Raw genomic sequence first — 26822 nt, 5'->3', positions numbered from 1 at the left:
AACGCCGTGTCTAAGTTTGACGCGTACCCCATGCCCAGAGTAGACGAGCTGCTGGAACGGTTGGGGCAGGCAGAGTATTTGTCGACAATCGACCTCACAAAGGGGTATTGGCAAATACCCTTAGCACCGGCAGCCCGAGAGAAGACAGCGTTCGCTACCCCGTTTGGGCTTTTCCAGTTCGTCACCATGCCATTCGGGCTGCACGGCGCGGCAGCTACATTCCAGCGGATGATGGACGAGATATTAGAAGACCACCGCGAATACGCCACGGCATATATAGACGACATTGTCGTCTTTAGTAGGACCTGGGAGGACCATCTGCAACAGCTGGAAGCTGTCCTGCGGGCGCTCCAACGAGCAGGACTCACGGCAAACCCCAAGAAGTGCCAATTCGGAAACAGGGAAGTATCGTACCTGGGATACACGGTGGGGAGGGGGCGGTTAAAACCACTGCTGGACAAGGTACAAGCCATTAGAGACTACCCTCGACCCCACACCAAGCGACAAGTCCGCCAGTTTTTAGGCCTCGCGGGGTATTACCGGCGGTTTATAAACCACTTTGCCTCACTGGCGGCCCCGCTGACAGACCTTACAAAGAAAGATCGCCCTCAAAGGGTGGTGTGGACGCCCCAAGGGGTGCGGGCCTTTGAGGCGCTCCGCCAGTGCCTGATGTCAGGGCCAGTGTTACGGCCACCTGATTTCGAAAAACCGTTCATATTACAAACCGATGCCTCCGAAGTGGGGCTCGGAGCGGTTCTCGCGCAGGAGGAAGAGGGCACGGAGTACCCCGTAGCCTACCTGAGCCGCAAGCTGTTCCCTAGGGAAAAAAACTACGCAGTGATTGAAAAGGAAGCGTTAGCCGTCAAATGGGCCATAGACTCTCTGCGCTATTTCCTTACAGGCAACGCCTTCACGCTGGTGACGGACCACGAACCCCTGAAGTGGATGCAGACCATGAAGGACAATAACGCGCGGATAATGCGGTGGTATTTAAGTTTACAACCTTTTCGTTTCGTAGTCAAACACAGACCCGGCAAGGACAATGAGAATGCAGACTGCCTCTCACGGTTGCCGGGTGACGAGCGACCGGGGGGTGTAGGAACTTTGCAAAGGGGGGAGGTGTGTGACGGGGTGGAGCAACCCCGCCACTCGAGCGAGGCAGATGGGGCCGCCGCGGAGCCGGCAATCAGCGCGGCAGGCCCGAGCGGGGGCGGAGGGACACGTCATCACGCGGCGCCGGGGCGCGCCGGTGATGACGTCGGGAGAGCAACGCCAGGGACGGCAAGGGAAGGGGGGCGGAACCGGCGGGGCCAGCGGACCCGACTGGGCAGGAGCCAGCGGCAGCGGGGCAGAAGCCAGCGGCGGCGGAGCAGGAGCCAGCGGCGGCGGAGCAGGAGCCAGCGGCGGCGGAGCAGGAGCCACCGGCAGCGGGGGTGAGACCTGCGGCAGCCAAGCCAGCCGGAGGAGGGGCCCGAGCGAGGGAGGAACAAGCCACGGGAGCCAGGCAAGGAGGCAGCCAAGGCAGCGGGGAGCCCGCAGGGACAGGCGGGTACCCGGAGCAGTGAGGGTCGGCGGAGTGGAGCAAGACCCAGGGCGGGCTGTGTAACCCGAGAGCAGGGGCGTTTTGGGGTACCGACCCCCCCTGCTACCACTGAGAGGGCACCTCTCAGTGTCAGGGCCCTGGGTTGGGGTCCGGAGAGAGGGCGGGCCCGGACCCCCCACTCCGCCCGGTGACCCAGAGTCAAGTGGTATCCTGAGCGCGGCCTAGGGGCAACAGGAGGGGCGGCGGCCCGGACAGGCGGCCTCGTGACAGGGTTGAAGCCCTCTCCCCCACCTGTTGTGGTTGTCAGATTATGTGAGACTATCAGTACAGCCCTTCATGAAAACAAAATTATCTTTATCAGCAAAAATGATTTTCAGCTATCTACATCCATTGATGCGGATACCTGCAGATATCTGCAAATTCTCAGGGTTCTAGATACAATATGTGTATCTCCATACTCATCTGTATCTGCCAAAGTGAGCTGCGGATATACACATCTCTGCAGATATATAGCAGATATCCGGAGATTTGCAGGACTCTTATCATCATATTGTACCACAAAACGAATACACCATGGCACTAAAAAGTTATACTGTAAAAAAGTCACCATGCTGAAATAGTGGATCAGCATGATAATGAAAATGCTGTCATTTTGTCACAAGCCTGGGCAAAAATATCTCAAACATGACCTCAATTGGGGTAAAATTGTGATCCAGCCAGGACCCTATGCATATCTTCATGATGCCCAGTGTGGTGACATCATCAGGCTGAGCCATTGCCTCATCTTCGATGAGGTCATCATGTCAGCACATACATCATTGCTCTGGGATAACACTCGATTTTCTCATGCCACGCAGTGACATCATCACATTGAGCCACTGTCGCATCTCCAGTGAAGTTATCATGTCATCAGTCACATCATCGTTCTGTGATGACATCAGGGGTAACTGATGAGATGGCAAAATTTGCAAATGATACAAAACTACCGAAGAGAATTAAGTCCCAGGCAGAATGTGAAGAGCTATAAAATCATCTCTCAAAACATGGTGACTGAGCAATAAAATGGCAGATTAAATTTAATGTTGATAAATGCAAAATTCCTAATGGAAAACATAATCCCGACTGTACATATTAAATGATGGGGTCTAAATTAGCTGTTACCACTCATGAAAGAGGTCTAGGGTCATAGTGGATTCAATATAGAGTGGCAGTCAAAAAAGTTAACAAAATGTTTCAAATCATTAAGAAAGGGGTACATAAGACTGAAAATATATTGCTTCTGTACATCCATGGTGCGCCCACATCTTGAATGCTGCATGCAGATGTGGTCGCCCCATCTCAATAAAGATATTTTGAAATTGGAAAAGGTTTAGAAAAGGGAAACAAAAATTAGTAGGGGTATAGAATGGCTTATGTATGATGAGAAATTAATAAGACTGGGTCTTTTCAGCTTGGAAAAGTGGTGAAAGGGTCTATAAAGGTCTATAAAATCATGACTTGTATTGTCCAAGTAGATAAGATGTTATTTATTCTGTATGGCACAAGAACTAGAGAGTCACCTGATGAAATGAATAGCTAGCAGGTTTATATAAAAAGGAATGAAGTATTTCTCCAAACAACACATGGTCAACCTGTAGAAATCCTTCTCAGAAGATGTTGTGAAGGCTAAGACAATAACAATTCCTATAAATTCATGGATGGGCAAGGATGGTGTGACGCCTGTTTGCCAGAGCTGTGAATAGACAGGGGGTAGATCACCTGATGCACTGGAATGGGTTACCTAGGGAGGCAGTGGACTCTCTAGCCCTAGAGGTTTTTAAGTCACCGCATGACAAAGCCCTGCCTGCTTTAGGTGGGATTGGTCCTGCCTTGGGCAGGGGGCTGGACTTGGTGAACTCCTAAGGTCTCTTCAGCTCTATGATTGCCCGAAGAGCCCTGTGTGGATACAAAATTGGTATCTGCAGCTGCATCTGGGAAAGTGATTGAGGATATCCCCATCCATGGATGTGGATACCCAGGAGTATAAAGCAGATCTTTGCAAATGTTCAGGGTTCTGCATACAAAACGTGTATCTCCAGCCACCGAACTGAGCTACAGCTATCCCCATCCGCCGCTGCGAGGGGGTATCTGCAGGTCTGCAGGGCACTAATGCTCTGTGCTGCTCTCAGCCTGTGGGGCGAGAGGCCCCTGGTGTGACACTGGGATCAGGCTTCCCGCTGCCCCGGGGCTGTGCCCGGACGAGTCGCAGCAGCACGGGCCCCGCAGCGCCCTCTAGGGGCGGGGGGCAGGAGCCGCGGCGCGGGCGGGGCGGGACTTCCGGAGCAGGCGGCCGCTGATTGGCCCAGACAGGGCGACCGGAAGCGGAAGCAGCGCGGGGCGCAGGCGCAGCGGCAGTCTGGGGGCCGCGGGGGAGGGACGTGCCCGCCCGAGAGAGATGGAGACGCGGGGGGAGCCGCAGCCGGCGTGAGTGAGACCCGGGCCCGGGCCGAGCCGCCCCCGCGGCCTGGGGCGGGTCCCGCGGGGCGGGGGCGGGGCCTGCGCCGAGCCCCGGCGCCTTTGTGCCTCCCCCGGGGCGATGCCGGGGGGCGGGGGGTCCCCGTGGCCGCTCTCGGGTGCCGTGTCGCGGAGCCTGGGGAGACCCCCGAGCGCCTCTCCCGGCGGCTGCGCGCTCCTCGGGAACCCGCCTGCGCCCTGGGGCGCGCGAGCCGCCGGTGCCGCTCTGGGGGGGGCGCGGGGAGACGTGCAGCATCCTCCCCGCCTCGGGCAGGGGCCCTACGTGTCCGTCGCTTGGCCTGGCCGACCCAGCGGCTCTCACTTCCGTGGGACCCTCGGAGGCGTTGAGCGAGTTACTGGTCCTTGTCCCCTTTACACCCCGATGAAACCCGACCTCAGAAAAGTGTAACTAGCAGAGTTATCCGCACCTGCCTTTGCAAAGGTAAAATGGGAACGATGTACGCCTGCAGCCTTGAGTGTGCGACTTGAGGCCTGTCCGGGTTACGAAGCCCTGCGTCTTTAAAGAAGAGCTTTCACAGGGGGACATCGTCAGATGCAAACAGTTTTGCCATTTTTCTCCCTCTGCTGTAATTGGCAAAAATTTGTTTAAAGCAGGCATAGGCAATAAGATGACACTTGGGTTAGCCCCTGGCGAGCTGCCACTGTTATATTTGCCTGCGCCTCTGCTTGCTGCTCCCATTGGCTACAGACCACTGTTCCCAGCCAATGACACCACTGGGACACCACTTGCCACAGCTCTCAATGGCTGGGAATGGTGAACTATGGTCAACGGGAGTTGCAAGCACCCATACCTGCAGAGTTGCGGGTAAATACAGCAGTGATGGCCTGCCAGAGGCTAACCCTGAGAGATTGCATCCGGTCCATATGCTGGTATTTGTCCACTTGTGGTGTAAAGAGATGCATCTTTTCCTCATCAGTTGACTGCTTCTGCTTGATCCTGTCCAAAAATTCATCATTCCTATGTCATTGTGGGATCAAATTTAAGAGGAGGAAAGTGACTAGAATGTATAATCTTTATCATAATGGGAGGTAGAAGTAAAAAGAAGGATTTCCTGTTAAAGGATGGAAGAGAATTCGTAAGAGTCTTTATTCCACTTTGTTCCAAACTGATCTGTGTTCCTGAAATACTTCCTATAGTATACTGCAGAGCAGTCTTCTAATGCAGACCTCAGGGAGCTCTGTCTTTTTGCTCGCACATCTGGAGGCGTAAAAATCTTTTGTCTCATTTAAGGTCAACCCCACATGCTTGTATATGTGAGACTAACATCTGTATGGATGGATCATTGCTTTCTCCCATTAAATTCTTGTAGTTCCCAGCATTACAGAGACACGTTGGTGTCTCTCTGAGGCTGTGTATTCCAAGCACATCAGTATTCTAGAAGAGAGGCTGACCATTGTGGAGTGGATGGAAACTAATAGTATAGTTCTGGAAAAATTCCTGAGTCTATCAACACTAATGCTGTTTGCTATTGCACATAAAAGCCACTGATCAGTTGATTAGGTGGGACTTTATACCCAATACATGCTGCATCCTTTACTACCATGAAAGTTATCTGTGGCAATCAAAAGGGTTTCAGTCAAAGTTCTTGCCAAAGAGGTGTTGGTGGAGATGTTAAGGAATTTGTAAGTGATAGGTGTATTTAGTGGGTTGTGCCCATGAAAGCTCCCCCCATCTGCTTTTTTTTTTTTAGTCTCTAAGGTGCTGCAGAACTATTCTTTTAAGTTTTTTTCAGTTACAGACTAAGATGGCTACCCCTATGAGACTTTTAAGTGAATGTAGATTATTAGATCAAATTATGTAACTGGGTTTTTAAAGGGCTGGTTAATTTCATGTCCACAGCTGTAGCTTGAGATCTCATCTATGAGACTTAGGCCCCTTTTGCTGTACTATGCTGTACGGAATAGGAATTGGATGTGTGTATGAATACCTAATAAGAATATTGGCTCTAATAGACTATGCTGTCCCCAAAAAGGTGTTGAAAGGAATATAAAATCTATTGGGGATTGGGGAGTGATTTCACAGTCTGATTATCTCACAGTCTGTTGTGGAGTTCTTGGCCTTCATCTGTTGCTCACTACCGCCAGAAGTATGATATTGGACTGGATGGGCTCACCACAGATCTGAACCACTATAAAAATTCATGTATTCTTTGATTAGTGAATTGAGTTTTCTCCTTTCTCTGAAGCATAAGCTATTGGCAATTGTAACACAAGGTTGAATGGAGCTATCATCTGCTCTGCTCTGGCCAGCTTATCTTGTGTGCCACAGACCGTTCACTTCATGCACTCTAGGGCAGTATTGACCCAGAAAGCTTTGGGGAAACTTGAAACTGTTTTCACCAAAAAGAGTAAGTGCTATTGTGCATCAAGCCCTTTGTCTCCATAACAATCCCTTTATCTGTGGTTGTCAGCCACTAATATTAGCACTTCCTGTTGTGAAGAGGGCATCAGTTGTGTAGGCCTAGTTTTGACACATTCTCCTTCCAGTGCTAGGCTATGTTCTGCTCTTAAACATAGGGATGATCTGTTCTAATTGACTATTTCTTTCTCCCACCACCTTTTTTTTCCTTTTCTTCCCCATTCCCAATTTATTTTAAAACTTTAATAACTCCAGATGAAGAAATGGGCTGTGCCCATAAAAAGTCACGATACTATCTACAGTAAACTTCCAATAATGTGGCACCATTAGGACCCAGGGGGTGCCAGATTATCAAATATGCTGGACTATCGGGGGGGGGGGTCTGTGAGAGGTCTGGGATGGGATGGGATGGGATGGGATGGGATGGGATGGGATGGGATGGGATGGGGGGATGGCCCTGCGGTTCCAACCCAGCAGCACCCCAGCTGCTGTGCCCCAGGCGTCCCCAAGTCAGCCACTGCTGAAAACTGACCAGCGGCTGACTTGGGGAAGCCCGGGGCAGAGCAGCTCCAATTGTCCGGCTGTCTGGAGCACTTCCGAGTTCCAGGTGGTGCCGGACTATCAGGAGTGCCAGACCACTGGATGCCGGACAACTGGAGTTTTACTTTACATGTTTTGTTAGTCTTTAAGGTGCTGCTGGACTATTTGTTGTTTTTTGAGTTTTTACAGGGGTGAACGTGTATGGAAGGCGGTATCGCTTATCCCTTAGCAAGAGTCACTTGTGGCAAAAAAGGTTAGAATAAATATAGTCAGTCACTTTTTGTGCCAGAAATGGTTTGCTTTGTGGGAGCACTGTGTGATCCCGCCAGTTACTTGCCTTGGAGCTCGTTGTGTAGATGTGTAGCAGTGAAACTAATACACAGTGGCTGCGACTAGACTGGCATGATTTTGCAGAAATACTTTTAACAGAAAAGTTTTTCTGTTAAAAGTATTTCCGCAAAAGAGCGTCTAGATTGGCATGGATGCTTTTGCTCAAAAGCATCCGTGCCCAGTATAGACGTGCTTTTGCGCAAGAAAGCTCTGATGGCCATTTTAGCTACACTGGCCCTCTTGCGCAAGTATTCTTGCACAAGAGGGCTTATCTCTGAGCGGGAGCGTCAAAGTATTTGCACAAGAAGCACTGAATTCTTACATTAGAACGTCAGTGCTCTTGCGCAAATTCAAGTGGCCAGTGTAGACAGCTGGCAAGTTTTTGCACAAAAGCAGCTGCTTTTGTGCAAAATCTTGCCAGTCTAGACGCAGCCAGTGTGTGTTTGGCACTAGGGATCTGAAAATGTGTTGGGTGTTTTTTTGTTTGTCTGTTTTATCAAAAACAAACAAAACAAAAAAATGTATACCCACTGAAATTGGGGAGGTGGCTCTTCAGGACCTGGTGTGCACAGGGAGCTGGCTTTTAAGTGCTCCTCCCTCTCATGCTGCTGCCTTGTATCAGAGGCAGCAGCGAAGAGGGGAAGAGTATTGACTCCCACAGAGCCACCTACCTGCCCTGCAAACACCAGCTCCTGCCTACCCTTCCCTCCCCCCAGCACTGCTGCCTCTGATGCAGAGGCAGCAGCGCAGGGGAACAGGGGATGTGGCTCTTTGGAAGCTGTTACATGCGGGGAGCTGGCTTTTAATCTGGCTTCCCGTGAGCACCAGCTCCCACCAACCTCTTTTCTCTCCTCCCCCGACCCTGTGCTGCTTCCTCTGGGTCAGGTAGCAGCATGGGTGTGGAGTCGGGGGGGAGGCAGTTCCCCAGGAGCCAGTGCTTGTGAGGACCCTGCTTAAGAGCTGGCTCCCTGCAAGCCCCGGCTTTTGCCTGCTCCCCTCCTCTCTCTCCCCACCCTCCGTGCTGTGAGGCACCCAGGCCCACCACAGGGCTGGAGCAGCCTTCTGCTGGTGGCGGACAGGGGGCTGCTCCAGCCCACACTGGTTAAACTTAACCAGTAAACTGATTAAAAGTTCATATCCCTAATATGTATGCATGCACAAATACCGCACAAAGTGAGAGAGAATGCAAGATTCAGGAGTAAGTTAATATAAACTGTCACTAATGATATTTTGTCTAAAAAGACTTGAAGAAAAATTGCAAGCTGAGGGAAGAGTATTATTCTCTGTGTGTCACTCAGAGGGAAGCATTTGTGTCTAGGGTTAAATATGAAAATACTTTAGAGCAACTTTTGTAAAATGTACTTTTGTGACTTACGGTCCGTGGGCGTTGGATATGTGTATTCCCTTGCCCTACTGGCATGTGCCAAAAGGGACCACCTGCTATCTCTACATCCTGCATCTAACTTAAAACTAGTTTTATCAGAATGAGGGTTCCTAGGCTTTTACCTAACTCTTTCATCGCCGCATATCTCTGCTCCATTCTTTTCTTTCTAAGTTACATTTATGTCTGTCTCCTGTGTGGTGGCTAATGGTATTCTCTACTAGGCTACCCCACTGGCTTCAGAAAAAAAGTTTTTTGTCTTATTACACAGAAATGCAGCTAAAGACACTTTGGAGGTGCCAGCCCCATGTTTTAATTCTAATGTTTTCGGCTGAGACCCTCTTCAGCCAATGGAGCTAGGGTACGCTGTCTTTTGAAATCAGTTGACCCATCTGAAATGTGTCTATGCAGCTGCTAGCTGAGTTTTATACATGTAGTGGCAAATCCTGTGATAATTAGCATGTGTGCTAGGTGCTCCTGCAGAGATTGCATTAAAAGGCACTTGCTATTATTATTAAAAGTTGTTCTCGCCTGTCTGGATGTCACTGATCACAAGTCAGTAGAATGGTTTCCATGAGGCCATGCTAGAGGGATAATTTGGGATTCCTGCATGGAATAAAACTTGCTCATGTGAGTCTGGCCGGCATATTAGCTTTCAGCAAAACAAATGCAAATGATTATTACCTACCAATGTCTGAAAATGTAGTTCTTGCAAGCCACGCCACTGCTGGTCTTGATTCCTTGTGCTAGTGTGTGGCACCAGCTTGGGCCTCTTGAGTCAGAGCTTGATTTTTGATCCTCAGTGTATAGTCTAAGGCAGTGTTTCTCAACCAGTGGTACGAGTACCCTTAGGGGTACTTGAGAGAGGTCTGGGGGGGTACGTCAGCACAGCGGAATTTGGATTTGAATTTTTGTTTTAAGTTTTACAGCGCTTTATTATTTTTGGACTTTTTACACCCAAAAATGTCATCACCTGGCTGGCTACGATTAAGTTGTTTGAACAAATGTGTTGCAATGGTAGAAAAAAAGTCTGGTGTGTTTGAAAACTATAAGTACTAGGGGCACTTATAATATTTTCTTCAAAGGGTTACTTTATTTAAAAAAAGGTTGAGAAATACTGGTCTAACACGTATTGAATGTTCTTTCTACAGGAATAGAATGAGCCAGGGAGACTCAAACCCAGCAGCAGTTCCACATGCAGCTGAAGATATTCAAGGAGATGACAGGTGGATGTCACAGGTAAAACTGATAACAGAGTTGACGGATTAGATAGGAGCCTCTTTACTAGCAGGTTTTGAGGTGGTCAGGTGCATGATGAGCATAATACAGGTACTTCTGTTTCTGATTCTGTGGCTGGGGGAGCTCAGCCACTTAGATGTTAGCAGCGTTTCTGATGGGTTCCGGAAGTAACCTGACACCACAAGAGGTAAAAAGCAGCTTTGTGGCATGCCCTGAAAACCACACTTTGGAACAGAGTTCCAGAAGATTTCAGCTGGCTTATTGGTTGAGAGGAATTGCCAACCAGATTATTTAAAAAAAAAATGAACCTCACTGAAGTATGTAATACAGCTGGGCAGTGATAAAGCTGAGACTAGCTGAACCCAAGTGTCTCGAGTCTCCAGTTCATATCACTTCCTAGACAGGGTGAAGTAGTTTGAGCAGACTTGTATTCTGGCTAACCAATAACCTGAATGTCAGTAGATTTAGAACTGCTGGGTATATCGCTACCAGGCATCTGACAGCAAGCACTCTGTGGCTGCTTCTAGACTGGCAAGTTTTTCTGCAAAATCAGGTGCTTTTGCGGAAAAAACTTGCCAGCTGTCTACACTGGCCGCTTGAATTTCCGCAAGAACACTGACGATCTCATGTAAGATTGTCAGTGTTCTTGCGCAAATACTATGCTGCTCCTGTTCGGGGAAAAATGTATTTGCGCAAGAGGGCCAGTGTAGACAGCTAAAAACTGTTTTGCGCAAAAAAGCCTCGATGGCAAAAATGGCGATCGGGGCTTTCTTGTGCAAAACCGCATCTAGATTGGCACGGACGCTTTTCCGCAAAAAGTGCTTTTGCACAAAAGTGTCCGTGCCAATCTAGACGCTCTTTTCTGCAAATGCTTTTAACGGAAAAACTTTTCTGTTAAAAGCATTTGTGGAAAATCATGCCAGTCTAGACGTAGCCTGTGCGTGTATAAAAAAGTAATGTAGCCTGATGGGTCACTTCAGGAGTGGCCAGTGTGCCAAGGAAGGAGCAGGCAGGGAGGAAGGCCCAGCATTTAAGGAGTTAATCTAAAGCTATATGCCTGAGAGGCAGACACAACAGAAAGTCACAAAGTTTGGCCGTAGAGGCACAGGTTGGGCAACTATCACTTTCTGTGCCGGGGCTACAGATACCACCGGGGAACTGACAGCTGGAACTTATGCTGCTGCTTTCTTTTCAACAGCACAACAGGTTTGTCTTGGACTGCAAGGACAAGGAGCCCGACGTGCTGTTTGTGGGGGATTCCATGGTGCAGTTGCTACAGCAGTATGAGGTATCGCAGGAGGGGATGAAATTGTGGGGGAGATGTGTGCGATGGTACCTCCCTGTTGCTGTTAGTCCAGTCACTGGTGAACATGCACAGTACTGACCGTGCCTCCCTTTCCTCCAGCTCTTTCTGATTTTACCTCCACTGCCACTGCTTTCCAACTCTTCATCCCTTCCATTTCCCTGTGTCTGTCCTCAACTTCCCCAGTTCCGTCCCTGCAGTAACTTCCAACCTCTACCCCACCCCTCCTTTCCCAGAGGTCACTTGCAGCCTTCTCAGTGTAACAGTCCAGATCCCTCTTCTGCCCCTTTCCTTGTCCCTCTGTCTAGGAGCTGTGAGAGCCCTTTTGTAGATTTAAAATGAATTCTGTCCTCCCTTCTCCCCACATCCTCTGTGTTCTTGATTGTGCCCATCCCGCTTCCAATGTGACTGGCTATCACCTGGTTCTCAATAATGAGGTTTCCTTATCTCACAACAGTACAAATATGAAAGTTGCTGGGTCTATTACCTTAACCAGAGAATTACAGTTTAACTCTCTTGCATATGGAGTTCCAGCATGCTGTGCTGCTGCTGGCAGAGCGTCATTCTATTGACAATCCCAGTGTCTAGAGACTAGGAAAGGCAGCAGCTAGGAGATATTTTTTAAAAAATGTGTGAAGTGTTTTCAGAGTTGTCCCTTCATCCACTATTTCATCGGTAATGGCTGGCAAACCGCTTTGCTCTGCCAGTGTTACGTTCCAGAGTGACACATTTGGTTACAGTCGTTTAGCTTCTTGGGCAATAAAAGGAATTCCTTCAACATTTCCTTGCCCTCCTGTTAAGTCCCGTGCTTAGCTGAGCTCAGTCGGGCCATCTGTATCCCTCTTGCATAGGCTGAAGGGAGATTGCTGTGTACGATCCCCTCTTTTCTCTGTGCCAGGAGTAAGTCCATTACTTCTGCCAATTCTGATAGAGAATATGTAATGCTTTTGTGGGCAGCACTTTTCCCCTTGAAAATAGCTTCACTCACTTTGACTGTGTCATTCCCTGAGCTACCTATTTATGAGAAACTTTTTATGTTGAAGGATAATGCTTAATCTAAAACAGTGAATTGGTTCCTGGTTACAGATATGGCGAGAGCTCTTTTCACCCCTTCATGCGTTGAATTTCGGGATTGGTGGGGACACAACAGCGCATGTTCTCTGGAGACTGAAGAACGGTGAACTGGAGAACATTAAACCGAAGGTATAAGTGCTCACATAGCTGGCTTTTATGTTCATTCTTCACTTGAGAAAAAACCCTCTGAACATTGCTTAGTACCAGAGCTGAAGGCACCAAAATGCCATCCCTCTCTAACTAATGAACTCTTGGGTTCTTTTTTAGAACTCCTTTACAACAGGAGATACTGGTCTGAGTGAATGTTGGCACTGAATATGTGTAATGGACCAACACAGGTTTAAGCCAGCTAAGCAGGGGGTATTTAAAGTGGGTTCTGTGGGGAATGAAGGGTCCATTGTGTTTATACAGTCCGCTTGTACCTCTGGAAGTGAAGTAGCAAGTTGGACACATTGAAAATAAACCGATTTGTTGATGGCATTGTAGTCCCTAGTGAGAACTTTGCTGTGGGCTGCTGTAGATAATGGTCTCCAGTCAAAAGCTTTCTGAGTTTGCAATAGCAGGACATTATGCAGATCAGGATTGAGTAAGGAGGGCTAGTCAGGTGGAAGAATGGTCCTGTGATCAGAGCACTGTGGGAGACCCAGGTTCAGTTCCTTGCTGCACCATAAACCCTCTGTGACGTTGGGCAAGTCGCTTAGTCTCTCTGTACCTCAGTTCCCCATCTGCAAAATGGGGCTAAAATGTTTCTCTATTGCAGTGGTTCCCAACCTTTATTATACCATGGACCAGCAAACTCATTCAAAAACTTTTGGCAGACTGGTATAAAAACATTTTATATGCATATTCATTATGGCAATTCATTTCAAGAGGTCGCATGTTATTTTACATTGCATCTATACACACACAATACATGTCATTGTAATGAATTTTTGTATTATCCCCCCTGGCGCCCAAAGTATTTGCTTTCCACGTTAAAAAAAAAATCATGCATAACACATTGCTAGCTACCCAAAGTATTTTATCACACCACAGTTAGCAATCGTCCATAAGGTCTGGCTAGCTAGACTACCTACGTAACATGAAAATGTCTGACAAGATCACATCAGAGGGATCACTGGGCTTGTTTGCCTGACACAAGTTCTATCGAGGCATTATGCCTGGCAGCAAGAGTCTCAGTGTATTCCTCTCGTCAAACCTATTCCGATGTCTGGTCCTGGCAGCAGTCACTGCAGAGAAATCCGCTTCACAAAGGTATGTTGATGGAAATAGCAGCAGGCTCTTCAGAGCTAGAGTGCTGAGTTCTGGAGAGTCCCCCTTTTATTTTAATCCAGAAGGGCGACAGGTGAGGATGCATTCAACGAAGTTTTAAGTCCTCCATCACGTGCCGCTGTCCAGTTTAAACAGCTGATAGCACGATCATTATCTAAACAAGGACATTCTCGCCAGGCCCATCATCAAGGCATGGGCATGGCCTGGCATTGTGCTGCAGCCCGGCACCAGTCTGCAGATGCAGTGGCTGGGAACCACTGCTCTATTGCACGGGGGTGTTGTAAGGCTACATATGTCAAAGACAGAGAAGTGGTTGGAGATCTACTGAGGGAAGGTACCATGTGAGAAACAGGCACTATTATTATTAGGAAGTATGCTAGCAGAGCTCTGTGAAGGGAAAGTTGACATACGTTGCAAAGAGTATAACATTCTGCATACGAGGGTTGACTCCCTAAACTGTGTATAGAATTGTTTTTCCTTTCTTGTCCTTTTTAATCTGAGCAGATAATTGGGGCCCTAGGGCGATTCCAGATAGGAAGAGAAATTGATAACTGTCAGGAGGCGCTTTGCTGCAGCCTTGTTTATTTACAAGGAATGTACAAAGTCCTGAGTCTCTGAACAGAGAAGGAATCAAATAGCAAGAAGCAGCTTCTTTTGCTCACAGCATCAACAACACTCTCTACATCTAATACCCCGACCCAAAAACCTCTCCCTAAATTTCTTTGTGCAGTTAGTTGTTGCTTCAGGTTGTCTAATTTTTACAGTAACGTTAACTGAAGAGTGCGTTCATTCCTATCTATCTCAGTGAGGTTTTAACTCAGGCTGCAATGAGGTTTCACACAGCTCCGAACATGTTCTAAATGACGTGCAGTGTTGGTGTCGTGTGGGGTGCTGTGCGAATGACCCTAGCATAAGTTTTAAGATTTAAAAGTAAAGAAGCTCTGTAAAAGGGTTTCATCTGGGTGCTTTACGAACGAATAAGGCCCTTCACATGTGGAGCTTACTGGCTGCATCATGCACACTCAGTATGTTGTAAGCCTGGGCCAGATACAAGATCATCTAGACGTCTGAATTACACTGTGTTGAAGTATCACAAAGCTGTTAGTGGGCTGATCAGGGTGGCTTTTCTTTACTGTGACTCTGGTTCTATACTAGGTGAGAGGGAGGAGTCTTAAGTTGATACGAAATGATTCAAGAATCCGCAAAAGCTGACAGTCTGTGTCTTTCACTATTTAAGCTTAATTTGCAATTATTGAGTCTTAATTTTTGCTGAGCACCTTGGCCTGAGTTATTGACCTTGTTGCAGTAGCCAGGATAGCTGGTGCAGAGCCTCCTGTGGGTGCTAAACTTGCTGCTACACCATTCCTGTTTCCTCTTCACAGGTCATTGTTGTCTGGGTTGGAACAAACAACCATGAAAATACGGCAGAGGAAGTAGCAGGTGGAATCGAGGCCATCGTGCGGCTCATAAATACCCAGCAGCCACAGGCCAAAGTTATTGTATTGGTATGCGCATCAGAGGGTTGTGGTAATACCGCACCATTGGAGCAGCCTGTGTCATGTGTCCTTTATACCACGCTCCAATGCTGTCAGGAGTTTCCTGTGCATGTTGGGGGGAGAATGCTAACTTGATGGTAAACTCTAGAGGATGGCTTCTCCATTTCAGTGAGCTTTCTCAACGGTATCTAGCTTTCCAGCCCCTTCCGAGAGGTAAGCGTTCTCTTCTCGTGAGAGGAGTTGTGTCCCAGTCAGAGACAGGGAGGCAGTGACATCACACGGGCTGAGGATGATGGGGAGAGAGCTGGGACTAGACTGGAGCATTACCCATTCTGGTCCTGTGTGGGAACAGCTTAAACTGGCCCACTGCTCTTCCGCAGAGGCAGACAAAGGTTGTCTCCTTTGATTGGCTTCAGCATTCCTGTTTGTGCAGAGGGGAGCATAAATAGGAATGCTAAAGCCAAACAAAGGAGCACGGGGGGAAGGAGGAGCAGGTTCAGCCCCTGAGTCAGTGTCCTTCCAACTCTATTGTCAGCCCCGTTTCACAGAGGGGCTAGAAGGGGCTGAGGCAGATGTACAGGGGGAGGAGTGTTATGTTTCCACTGCAGTGCTATTTCGGGATACCGGAGGTAACCCAAAATAGCTATTCTGCGTCTCTTGAGCGCACCCGTTATTTCAAAATATAACAGACTTGCTATTCCGACGTCCCTGTAAACTTCATTCCATGAGGAGTAATGGACGTTTCGGAGTAGAGATTTATTTCGAAATCTGTTCTGTCAACAGCGCCAAATGATGGAATAAGCTATTTTGAGATTGACTCAAAATAAGCGACACAATTTGCATAGCTCTTTTTGAGCTACGGGTGCAGTATAGACGCACCCAGTGAAGTACTGTATTGTCTGAACCACTTCAGAGGTCTTTTCTTGCCTCCTTACTATATCAGAGCTTGCTACCTCGAGGCGAGAAGCCAAACCCTCTGCGGCAGAAGAATGCCAAGGTGAACCAGCTGCTAAAGGTCTCGCTCCCAAAACTTGCCAGTGTCCAGCTCCTGGATGTCAGCGGGGGCTTCGTGCATTCGGATGGTGCCATCTCCTGCCATGACATGTTTGATTTTCTGCACCTGACAGGAGGGGGCTATGCAAAGATCTGCAAACCCCTCCATGAACTGATCATGCAGCTGCTGGAGGAGACCCCTGAGGAGAAGCAAGCTGCTCTGGCCTGATAAGCTAAAATCAGTGTTCAACGTCATCCCAGCCTCATCAGATCAGTTCTGTCACTGGCACTACAGAATCCTTCTTTCTTAAAGCACTTTCCATTGTAGAATGTTACTGGATGTTCGTATCTAGTGTTTTGAGGGGGAGGGCTAACGTCGAACTGGTCTTGTCCACAGAAGGGCAGAGCTGACTGGTGTCACTGCAGGAAGAAATTAGCTAAAGAAGATTTTTACTTGTAAACCATTCCTCATTTCAAATGAGAACAAGACTATCACCTGTGTGCCCCTCGCGTACGTTAGTGTTCTATGGTGCCCTTAGACCCACCCTGTCATGCTGACTCGAGCAACCCGTATGCAGCTCTTGGTTTAGCTTGCCTCTTTCCTAGGCATTAGGCTTCATGTATTAGCTTGTGAACCAGACTTGCATTCCACTCAAGAAAAACAAAACAGGTGCATTTTAAAAAAAAAAAAAGTTCCCACCGTTAGAAATTTTATTTACTAAGGTTTTTTTAAGAGACACTTGTTGCTTTCTGGCACTCTGTTTTTGAAGCAGCATGAAACTAAATAACTGGAATTCAGAAATGTCAAAAACCAAAGTGTTAGTTGAGCTGAACTCATTTAACACTCCCAAAATATTATTCATGTGATTGTTTTACGAAGTCTGTTAGCTGTGACAAACCTCATTGCGTTGTTGCTTGGCTGTGGGCAGTTTCATTTGGGTGCTGTTGCATATCATGTCTCCTATAGAACCTGTTCTTTGGTTTTGTTTGTGTACAGTATTGACAGCTTTTAACAGTTTTTTGGTTTAGGAGCTTAGTTTTCCAGCGAATGTCAAACACAAGTCAGTCAGAGACGTAGAACTGACATTTCATCCCATTGTGGGGGCTGTGCTTCAGGATTCTGTGCAGTGCTGTTCACGTTCATAGTTCTGATTTTTTTTTAAGTATGACTGTTACACCTATTTTTTAAAAAAAAAATCCATACTTAGTCCCTCTTTGTGAAGCCTGAACCAATCTAATGCTTTACGAGTTCTAAGGTGTATATTTCTTTATTGCTTCTGTTTTACTTACTTGTACAAACATTTTATTCAAGCAAATAAGGCCTTTGGCAGTAAAGAATTGAGTCAGTCTGTAGCCTTTTCCTCTTTCGGGCCCTACCCTTTCCCCTTCCAACAAAGGGAATTAGTGTGGAGAGTTGCCTGTTCACAGGGACTCTGTCTTGCTAGAGCTTTTTATATGAGAGCTAATTATAATCTGCCTAATGGCTGTATAAAACTCATTCATTGAAAGGTGAACAGGGAAAGCTTTTTTCTTATCAATAAGAAACTGTTTGGGACCCAGTGCAGAACCTTGCTACTTTAAAAATAAAAATACATTAAACAAAGTTTGTTCTTCCTTGACTTACCTACCATAATTGGAGTTCAGCAGTGGTGTTATCCCTTGTCATGGCTCATACCACCGCTCACTGAAATACCACAACCAATGCAGGCCTCTGCCCTGGTTGAAGGGTTTGGGAAGGCACCAGCCTTCAACTGTTATGCTGCTTTTTGGCAGGTAAATGAAAGAGGAACTGATTTTTGTTTCAGAGGTTTACAGTGATCTCCTATTTTACATTGGTGGCATTTAGCTGCCTACTTTGGTTTTTCCAGCTCACTATGAGAAGTAGCATGCATGTAGGGCATGTCGCCTGTCTTGGCCCATTCTGTTTCAGGCAGGCTTAAATCTAGCATTAAAGAGCACGTTCTTGTCCCCATCATGCTTCCCTGCTGCTATAGCATTGGTTGTGGCGGGATTTCTGCCTAGACTGCATGTGGGGCCTGTGTGTACCTCCCGCACAAGTGATGCACGCAGATGTGCAGGACAGCCAAAGAATCCTGCTTCCCAGAAGTAAAGGTTGGAGTCGGATAGTGCTCTGCGGGAGAAGAGTAGCCGGGTGGGCTCTCCCTAGGCCAGTGGGGTGCTCCATTTTTCAGCAGCACCCTCCCCTCCCCTCCCCTCCAGTCGTCTGTCAAAACAGCTCTTTGCTCTGCTGGGGCTGGGAAGGGAGGGTGAACAGACTTTGCCCCAAGGAGGGAAGGGGGAAGATTGGGCAGGGTGGCATGGGCATGCCTGTAGGAAGAGTGGGAGGGGCAACAGGACTCTGCCAGGTGGAGGGCTGTAGGCTTGTGAAAAGTGACGTGTGACCCACGCACTAAATGAGTCTCCAGGGCGGCCCCGCGCTGGTCAGACAGCCGCTTACTAGCAACGTAGCCCTCAGCGCTGCAGCGCGTTTGCCGCTGAGACCAGCTGTGAGCTGGGCCCTTTGATGAGGGGCTGATTGCGGAGGGCTGGTCCTGGCGTGTGGACAAGCCCTCTGGGCAGAGGGGAACCAGCTCAGTTGGCTGCCCGTGGTCCAGGTGGTCTTGCTGGGGCGCCATGTTTACACACGGGTCAGCGTTCACCGCCCTTCTGGAAGTGACCAGTGTAACCACCCATCCTTTGGCACGGGCATCGGGATCTTTCTCATTGCACCAACAGTCGGGTTTGCTCCTCGGACTCACTGAGCCTTTGCAATTTCAACTCCAGGGTGCTCTCCACCTCTGGGGGTCAGGCCCCGCAAGCCCCTGTCCAGGCAGCCCCTGACTAGCTGCCTCCCTTGTACCTGGCTGGTTGTGAAGAACTGATCCTTTCTGAACTTCTAGTTTTTTAAAATAATCTAGTTACCGTTTACAGTTGTATGCTGAAGCCTGGAATCTTGTCTGTGCTGTGGTGTATGAGCATTGCCAATTTGATATTTATTGCAGTGAAGAGAATGCAAAGGAAAAGGGGGGAGGAAGGCGAAAGTCCTTTTCTCTGAACTCGCATGCGAGTGCAAGCAAGGGGGCTCCAAGTGCAGGGTGGGAGGCCTTGAGGCTGGACACTTGCACAGTGTGTAAAATCCAGTTACAGCCCTGCTTCCCGGTGACCTTCCTTCGGGGAAGCTGCTGGGAGCTGATTGAACCTTCCCCAAGAAAAGCTGTGATTCTGCTTTGGCAAAATTGCATTGACTGATAGAACTCACTCTGTTTAGTGCATATTTCAATATAAATGTAAATGTTTCACCCCAGTGAGTTCTGGCGTGCGTGTCTCTGTGGTGTCTGTGTGTGTCTGGGGGAGGGGGAACGGGTGTCGATCTCCACTGGGTTCACTAGAATGTGCGGGTGATGCAGCAGGAAGGGTGACAGTGTATGGAGGGGACAACATGGAAGCAGTCGCTAGAAAGGTGGTGGTGGGGATAATCCTCCCAGTGTGACCGCTGGAGCGACAAAGGAGAAAACAGGTTATTTTACCTCTGTATCCGGCCCATGCGCGAGTGCTCCTGGAGTACCATCCAGTGCTGGTGCCCACAGTTCCAAAAAGTTGATAACAGGAGCTGGTTCAGAGAGGAGCCGCAGGGGTGCCAAAAGGATTGGAAAACACGCCTGATGTGCAAGAGAGAAGGGGCCACTTCATCATGCTCTGGAAGTGCTGTGGAACCAAAATCTGATCCTCTGCTCTTCAGTGGAGCAGAGCAAGGCAGAGCCCACTCTGCCAGGGAAAGTTGAAGCTGAACAAATTCAGACTGGAAATGTGCAAATTTTTAACAGGGAGCCTAATGCCCCATGTGTGCAATTGGCCAAGGGTCATGGAGAAGTCGCCATCACTGACAATCTTCGACCACCAATCTTGATTTTAAAAGATTTGCTCTAAATCAAATAGGACTTAATGTAGGGAAATTCTGCAGCCCGAGACTAGGCAGAGAGTTTCAGGGCAGAAGAGCATCAGATCCTAACTGAGCTCTATATCCCAGGGCACCACCAATTCCTACATGCCATGATCAAAGTTCAACCAGTGCGGGACAGCCCTCAGGAGAGCAGACCGTTGTGTGCCACTGGCTGAGACAAGAAGTTTTGCATAGATAATATCGCTCCTCCTAAGGAATCGCGTGTGACCCTGGTCAAATCACTTAGCTGCTCTGTGTTCCGGTGCAGTCACCTGGAAGCTGCTGTAGTAATACACAAGCCTGTTGTGAGACTTGTCAGCAAGTGCTTTCAAATCTTCAGATGAAAGGTATGGAAAGGAAATTCCCTTATTGCATCCATACCTTGCCTGCCAGGTTTACCTCTGTCCCACTGGGAGTAACCAAAGGTTCATAACAGGCACTGACACTTCTTTTTTGGGCTAGAAATTGGCATCAGGCTTTGCATGTGGGGCTGCAGGTGCCCCAGTGGGTGACATCAGAGTAGAGCCCCTCTGGACCATGTATTAATGAGAAAGCTCTTTTAAAAAACAAGCAAGGAGTCCGGTGGCACTTCAGACTAACACGTTGATTAGGGTATTCGAACATAAGCTTTCATGAGTGACACGTCGCTGTTGTGGCACATTCCCCCGCCCCGTCTGTAGAGGCGGATACTTGCAATGCTGAGCGTTATGGGAAGCTGGAGCTGGAGCTTGCTCTACTAAACAAACGAACAAAAGGGAGGAACTTTGCGATCCGAGGGAGCAGGCTGTAGAGAGCATCGCTTGTTTCCTGTCCTTATCCGATAGCTCTCTGGAGCAAATGGTGAATCCCCCCACCCCTCCCCTGTCTGTTGAGGGGGAGGAGCAGGGTGCCCTTTAACATAAGCTGGGAGCATGAGCTGGCTGGGAAGAGCCGGGCCTGGTAGCTATAAAGGGAGGTACTCTTGCTGCTGCTGTCAGAGATGGCCCTAGCAGTGGGGGATGTGTAAGTTGTTTAGTGCTGACGGAGACTGTACCTATAAATGAATGGAGATCCTAGCGGCCTGCCCAGAGTCAGCATTGAGCTAGGACAGGGCCCTTGGTCTTACTAGGCGGTGGTGAGCCCACTGCACTGCTGCCTGCAGAGATTCCTGCTCAGGGCTCTGGAAGATGCTAGCAGTGCCCTCTAGTGTTACTCTGTCTGGTCACTTCCTTCTCTTGCAAACCTTGCCCGCGGCTCCTGCCTCACCAGCACTTTCAGGAGTAACCGGGTGGGTAGGGGAGGAGGGGTTGTCGTCAGCGTTCCAGTCCACGGGGAATCGGACTGTAAACACAGCCTGTCATTCGGGACAATGTGGCAGATTTATTGCTTGGCTTTGGAAGTTGACCTCCCCACTCATCGACGTGTTAACTGACTGTCATGGCACTGGTGACAGTCTGAGTTGTCACTGAGTCTGGCTGGCAACAGCTGCCGCCGCCCGGGGTAAGAGCTGTTACCTCTGGCATCACACTGTGTCCTGTGGGCGAGTCCTTGGTCAGGGTTTCCCCTCTCAATTCTAACTTCCAGAGGGAGCTGCCTGCCTGCCTTCCACGGGGGGCAGAGCCTGTCTGAATTGCAGAAACAAGCCAGGCCCAGGGCGTAGGGCTGGAAGGCACCGCTGAGGCTGGCATGTCTGAATGGCGTTGCTGGGGACTTCATTTCTTCATCACACAGGAGAAGCTCCCATCTAGTGTATGTGTTGTGGGGAGATGTGACTGGAACCCAGCCCGCCCTGCAGCGGTAGGGTCCCTGCCCCGCCGCAGGATACAGAGGCATCTTGCAGCAGGGGCTCTCAACCTCTTTCCTTGGGAGCCCATCCCCAGGCTGTAAAAACTCGGCCCCAACGCTGGTTCTCTGCTTGTAAACGCCAGGACAGCGGGGCAGGGGCCAGGGCTTGGTGCCATAGGGGGCCCTACGAAGCTACGCTGCTTTGGCTGCAGCCCCAATGCGTGGGGGTGGGGTTCCAGTCTTCAGCCCTTCACAGGGGGCATGTTTGCTTTCTGCCCTGGGACCCAGTGAGCCTAACGCCAGCCCTGCTGGCCCAGGAGGCCTGACTCCTGTAACAGCTGCTCTCACAGGGCACCTGGCTATGTACAAACTGTTTTAATAACACCCAGTTGTAGTACAAATCACCATCAGCTTCTCCTACCAGGCAGGTCAGAGCAACGTCCATCTAGCCCAGGACCCTGCCTGCTGACGGGGCAACTATCGACTCAACCGCCCGGTCGTGGAGTCCCAGCGGCTGCAAGTCGGCGAGTCTGCCTGCAGCAACCTGCCAGCAGACGCGATGACGGGATTGCACTGTTAGACACGCAGTCCTGTGGCACCTTAGAGACTAACAACCGTATGCAGGGTCATGCGCTTCCATGGGCAAGACCCCCTGTGCCCCAGGACCACTCCTTGTTTCTAAAGTTGCAGACTACCATGGCCACCCCTCTGAGACTATTATTTTAAGCTGTGTCTGAACTGGGGCTTGGTGAGTAGGTGGCTGTGTACACGGCAGAGGTCGGAGCGGGGATGGGAGCTCCCGAAGAAGTCAGTGCCAGCTGCGTGTGAACCACCACAGAGCACGCCCCGGCTGCTTAGTTGGCTGGCACAGCCTTCCCCCCCCCCCCCCCACACCCGCCCCCCACTCCTCGGCATCCGCTCCGTGCAGCGAGAAGCCTTCAACTAGCCCTTGAGCATGACAGGTACAGTAGAAAAACGGTGTTTGCACTAGCTCAATAGAGCCTTTATCTGCTCTTTATTGCCTTTGCTTTCCTCTCTGGTTTTCTGATGGACTTTACCTCAGCTATGTGAAGTGGCACAATTGTATGTACGTAGGAGGCTCGCTTGCCCGAGGCCCTGAGCACAGCCGTAGTTTCACAGCTCACAAACCGCCCCCCACAGTGCTCGCCCCCATTCCAAGTTCCACACGGTCCCTGGTGCCTTGCTCTCCTTTGCAGCAATGTTTGGGGCGGGCGTCTTCGGTGTTGTACGGCATGTCCCCCTCAAAGCCCGGCTGTTCCTTGATCAGCAAGAGAATGAGAAAGAGAAGGCACCCTCCAACATCCACGATCCTCCACCAGCCAGGATGGGTACATAAAATTTGGTAGCGTATAGCAGAGATGTCTGTGAAGTACGTGAGGGGTGGGGGATGTTTGCTCAGCATTCACCCAGCTCCACAAAGCAGGTGAAAAAGGAACAAGTATTGGTTGAATAATGAATTGCAACGTCCATACGCGCTCTCCCCTGAAAAGCAAAAATATCGCTCTGTCTTGGGGTTCCTGCTGCTGTTCCCCGTCATGGCTGAGCCATAGCAAGTGTCAAGCTGGGAGTCCATGGTGCCTTTCCACGGTTGGAGCACAAACTGCTTGGGACGCTAGGACGGGGCTGTGTTCACGGGGCCTCAGAGCTGTGAATGGCTTCTTGCAATGCTGGAAAATCTTTCCTGCCGCCGGAGGCCTGGTAGCGTTGCCCATCAGGGATCGGGCTCTGGTTCGGTAGAGTTGCCCATCAGGGTTCAGCCTCTGGATCGGTTCCCTCTCCTTTGGAAGTTCATTCCACAGCCAGAGCCCCTCCCCCAGGACCCTTTGTCCCCAGCTGTGACATGCCTCGCCCTGGGCTTTGTGACTGCAGGAGAGGCGCTTCCACTGTCCTCCAAGGATCAGTGCCTGCCAGACCTCTCCGTGCACAAACAGGGAAGGGTGCTCAGGGAGGAAACATTCTGGGACAGAAGAGATTGTGAAACAGTCGTCGTCTGGTTGTTCCTGGCTTCCATTGCGAGGGGCAGAGACAGTTCGGTGCTGTCAGCTGTGGAACTCCCAGGACCGAGACATTGAGGCAAACAGATCGGCAGGGTCCCAGTAAGGGCTGCGGTTGCAAATGGAGAAATAGAACTTCCACAGATACAAGTGCTGTGTATTTCATAGACTCACAGAACACTAGAACTGGAAGGGAGGCATCAAGTCCAGACTCCTGCCCTCACGGCAGGACCAAGCACCATCTAGATCATCCCTGACAGGTGTCTGTCCAACCTGCTCTTGAATATCTCCAGGGATGGAGATTCCACAACCTCCCTAGGCAATTTATTCCAGTGTTTCACCACCCTGACAGGTAGGAAGTTTTTCCTAATGTCCAACCTAAACCTCCCTTGTAATTTAAGCCCATTGCTCCTTGTCCTATCCTCAGAGGATATCATCAGACATTAAGGAGAAAAACTTTTCTCTCTCCTCCTTGTAACACCCTTTTAGGTACTTGAAAGCTGCTATCATGTCCCCTCTCAGTCTTCTCCTTTCCAAACTAAACAAACCCAGATCTTTCAGTCTTCCTCAGTAATAGGTCATGTTTTCTAGTCCTTTAATCATTTGTGTTGCTCTTCTCTGGACCTTCTCCATTTTCTCTACATCTTTCCTGAAATGCGGTTCCCAGAACTGGACACAATACTTCAGCTGAGGCCTAACCAGTGCAGAGTAGAGCGGAAGAATGGCTTCTTGTGTCTTGCTCACAACACACCTGTTAATGCATCCCAGAATCATGTTTGCTTTTTTTGTCACACTGTTGACTCATATTTAGCTTGTGGTCCACTCTGACCCCTAGATCCCTTTCTGTAGTACTCCTTCCTAGACAGTCACTTCCCATTCTGCGTGTGAGAAACAGATTCCTAAGTGCAGTACTTTGCATTTTTTCCTATTGAACTTCCTCCTATTTACCTCAGACCATTTCTTCAGTTTGTCCAGATCATTTTGAATTTTGACCCTGTTCTCCAAAGCACTTGCCACCCCACCCAGCTTGGTATCATCTGCAAACTTAATAAGCGTCCTCTCTGTGCTATCATCTAAATCATTAATGAAGATCTTGAACAGAACTGGTCCCAAAACTAACCCCTGCAGAACCCCCACTTGTTCTGCCCTTCCAGCATGACTGTGAACCGTTAATAACGACTCTCTGAGAACGGTTATCCAGCCAGTTATGCACCCACCTTACAGTAGCCCCATCTGGCTTGTATTTCCCTAGTTTATTGATAAGAAGATCATGTGAAACTGTAGCAAATGCTTCACTAAAGTCCAGGTATCCAACCCCACCGCTCCTCCCTTGTCCACCAGACTCGTTATTCTAGCAAAGCGATCAGGCTGGTTTGATGATTTGTTCTTTACAAATCCATGCTGGCTGTCTCCTATCCCCTTATTATCTTCCAGGTGTTTGCAGATGGATTCCTTAGTAATTTGCTCCATTATCTGTCCTGGCACAGAGTTAAGCTGCCTGGTCTGCAGTTTCCTGGGCTGTCCTTGTTCCCCTTCGTATTGCGAAGCATCTCGATTTCCTCAGCCCAGGGCCTGGAGCCATGGGGTGGGAGCCGCACAGACACGCAGTGAGCGGGAGGGGAAATCTTCTCTGACTAGTTATTCCATTATGGGGCGTCTTGCATCTTCCTCAGAGTCCTTCGCGAGTAGCTGCCATGAGAGACAGGCAGGGGCCTGGCTGGGCCCTGCTCTGACTGCAGTGTATCTATTGCAATGGACACCGATGGTTTTGCTGGAGGTTGCAGTAATCCCCGCACGCCCAGCACTCGGTCCCATGGAACGCCACCTCTCCATGGCAGGCCGTTCCCAGGCCAGTCGCCGTTATGTGGGAAATATCGGTGGAAGGAGACCGTCCCACGGACACAGACCCCTGCATGCTGGGCCCCCTCCTGCTGTGTTAATTAGCCCTGACTTCAGTGCATGCACAGGCGCTTGGCCCAAGTGAGCATCTGCCTCGGGCCGGGCTGCAGCTCGTTCAGTGCCTGCGTCTGCAAAGGGCCAGCTTCTGCTCCCACCGGCCTGACCTGGGACAGAGGCCTGGGCCAGTACCGCGCCAGGCTGGCCTCTCTCAGCTGCAGGGCTCCGTGCGTGTGGATGCAGTGCAAGACGGTCCCTTGGTCAAGCGGTTTCCCTGACGACAGGGAGGTCGCTCCTGACTCACACCAGGGCGAGGAGAACATGTGTACGGGGCACGAGTCTCAAGCGAGTCAGGAAACGAAATGGCGGCAGCAGTGACGCCACACTTAGGGCTGAGTTGAGACCGGCACCAGAAACTGGGATTCAGCCGCTTCTTGTGGCCTTGATCAGACCCCGCGTCGCCTGCCCCAGCCTCTGGAACGTCCTGGTGCAGCCCAGAGGGACGGGGGCATCCAGGTATTCATGCAGCATCCAGCCTCCGCCCCCCGCACTGGGCTGCTGGGCCACGGGGGCCTTTGGGCGCGACCCCCTGCGGCTCCCTGCACCGGCTCAGACCAACTGCCCTGGCCAACGGCCGTGGAACCGAGCCGCCCCGTCCCCCCTCGTGTTAAAGGGCCACTGCCAGCAAAGGCCTCTCCTGCTGCGTGAAGCCAAGTGACCAGGCCAAGCTGCGCCGGAGAGGGGCCCTGGAGCCGAGTTAAGGGAAGGCGGCCGTGCCCTACGGGGTTGCGGATCGCGGCATCCGGCGCCTACAGCCGCGCCGCAGTCAAGACTCTGTGGGGCTCCTGCGCGCTTCCAGGCCGTCCGTGCTGCGTGTCCCCCCGGCGGCCCCGCTCACGGCTCCCTGGACTCGCTCTGTTTGTTCAAAGCAAACCAGTCAGGCTGCGCATTTTCCACTGTGGCCTGGCATGGGACTTGCACCTGTCGCGGGGCCTCTGCTTATCCCCAGCGCAGGGACGGGGGTTGCCGGGGGGCGAGCTACCCCCACACCACTGCAGGGCTGTTCCGGGGGGCTGGCTCCAGTGGGAACTATTCGGCTTGTTGGGGGGCAGGGGTTTGCCGCAGGCCCTGGGCAGTGGGGCAGGAGCGGGGCCTGGCAGCCC

At 50.1% G+C, this 26822-nt stretch overlaps 1 protein-coding gene across 2 annotated transcripts; it reads left to right on the top strand.

Annotated features, from left to right (window-relative positions):
- The first annotated feature begins 3934 nt into the window (after window positions 1-3934).
- PAFAH1B2 (platelet activating factor acetylhydrolase 1b catalytic subunit 2) lies at window positions 3935-19352 on the top strand. Of its 2 annotated transcripts, none has more exons than XM_075909720.1 (6): window positions 3935-4006; window positions 9819-9906; window positions 11105-11194; window positions 12296-12412; window positions 14938-15060; window positions 15995-19352. In XM_075909720.1, exons 1-6 carry the CDS (start codon window positions 3978-3980, stop codon window positions 16271-16273), a joined length of 726 nt encoding a protein of 241 aa, XP_075765835.1. In that variant the 5' UTR covers window positions 3935-3977; the 3' UTR covers window positions 16274-19352. The 2 variants fall into 2 exon arrangements, with proteins under 2 accessions (XP_075765835.1, XP_006121733.1); XM_006121671.4 differs by lacking the exon at window positions 3935-4006 and adding an exon at window positions 7003-7209.
- Window positions 19353-26822: the final 7470 nt, after the last annotated feature.

This window comes from Pelodiscus sinensis, chromosome 26, assembly GCF_049634645.1.
Source record: "Pelodiscus sinensis isolate JC-2024 chromosome 26, ASM4963464v1, whole genome shotgun sequence".
Taxonomy (NCBI): Eukaryota; Metazoa; Chordata; order Testudines; family Trionychidae; genus Pelodiscus; species Pelodiscus sinensis.
Note: the sequence above shows the minus strand (reverse complement) of the source record. Positions and strands in the feature narration are given on the sequence as shown.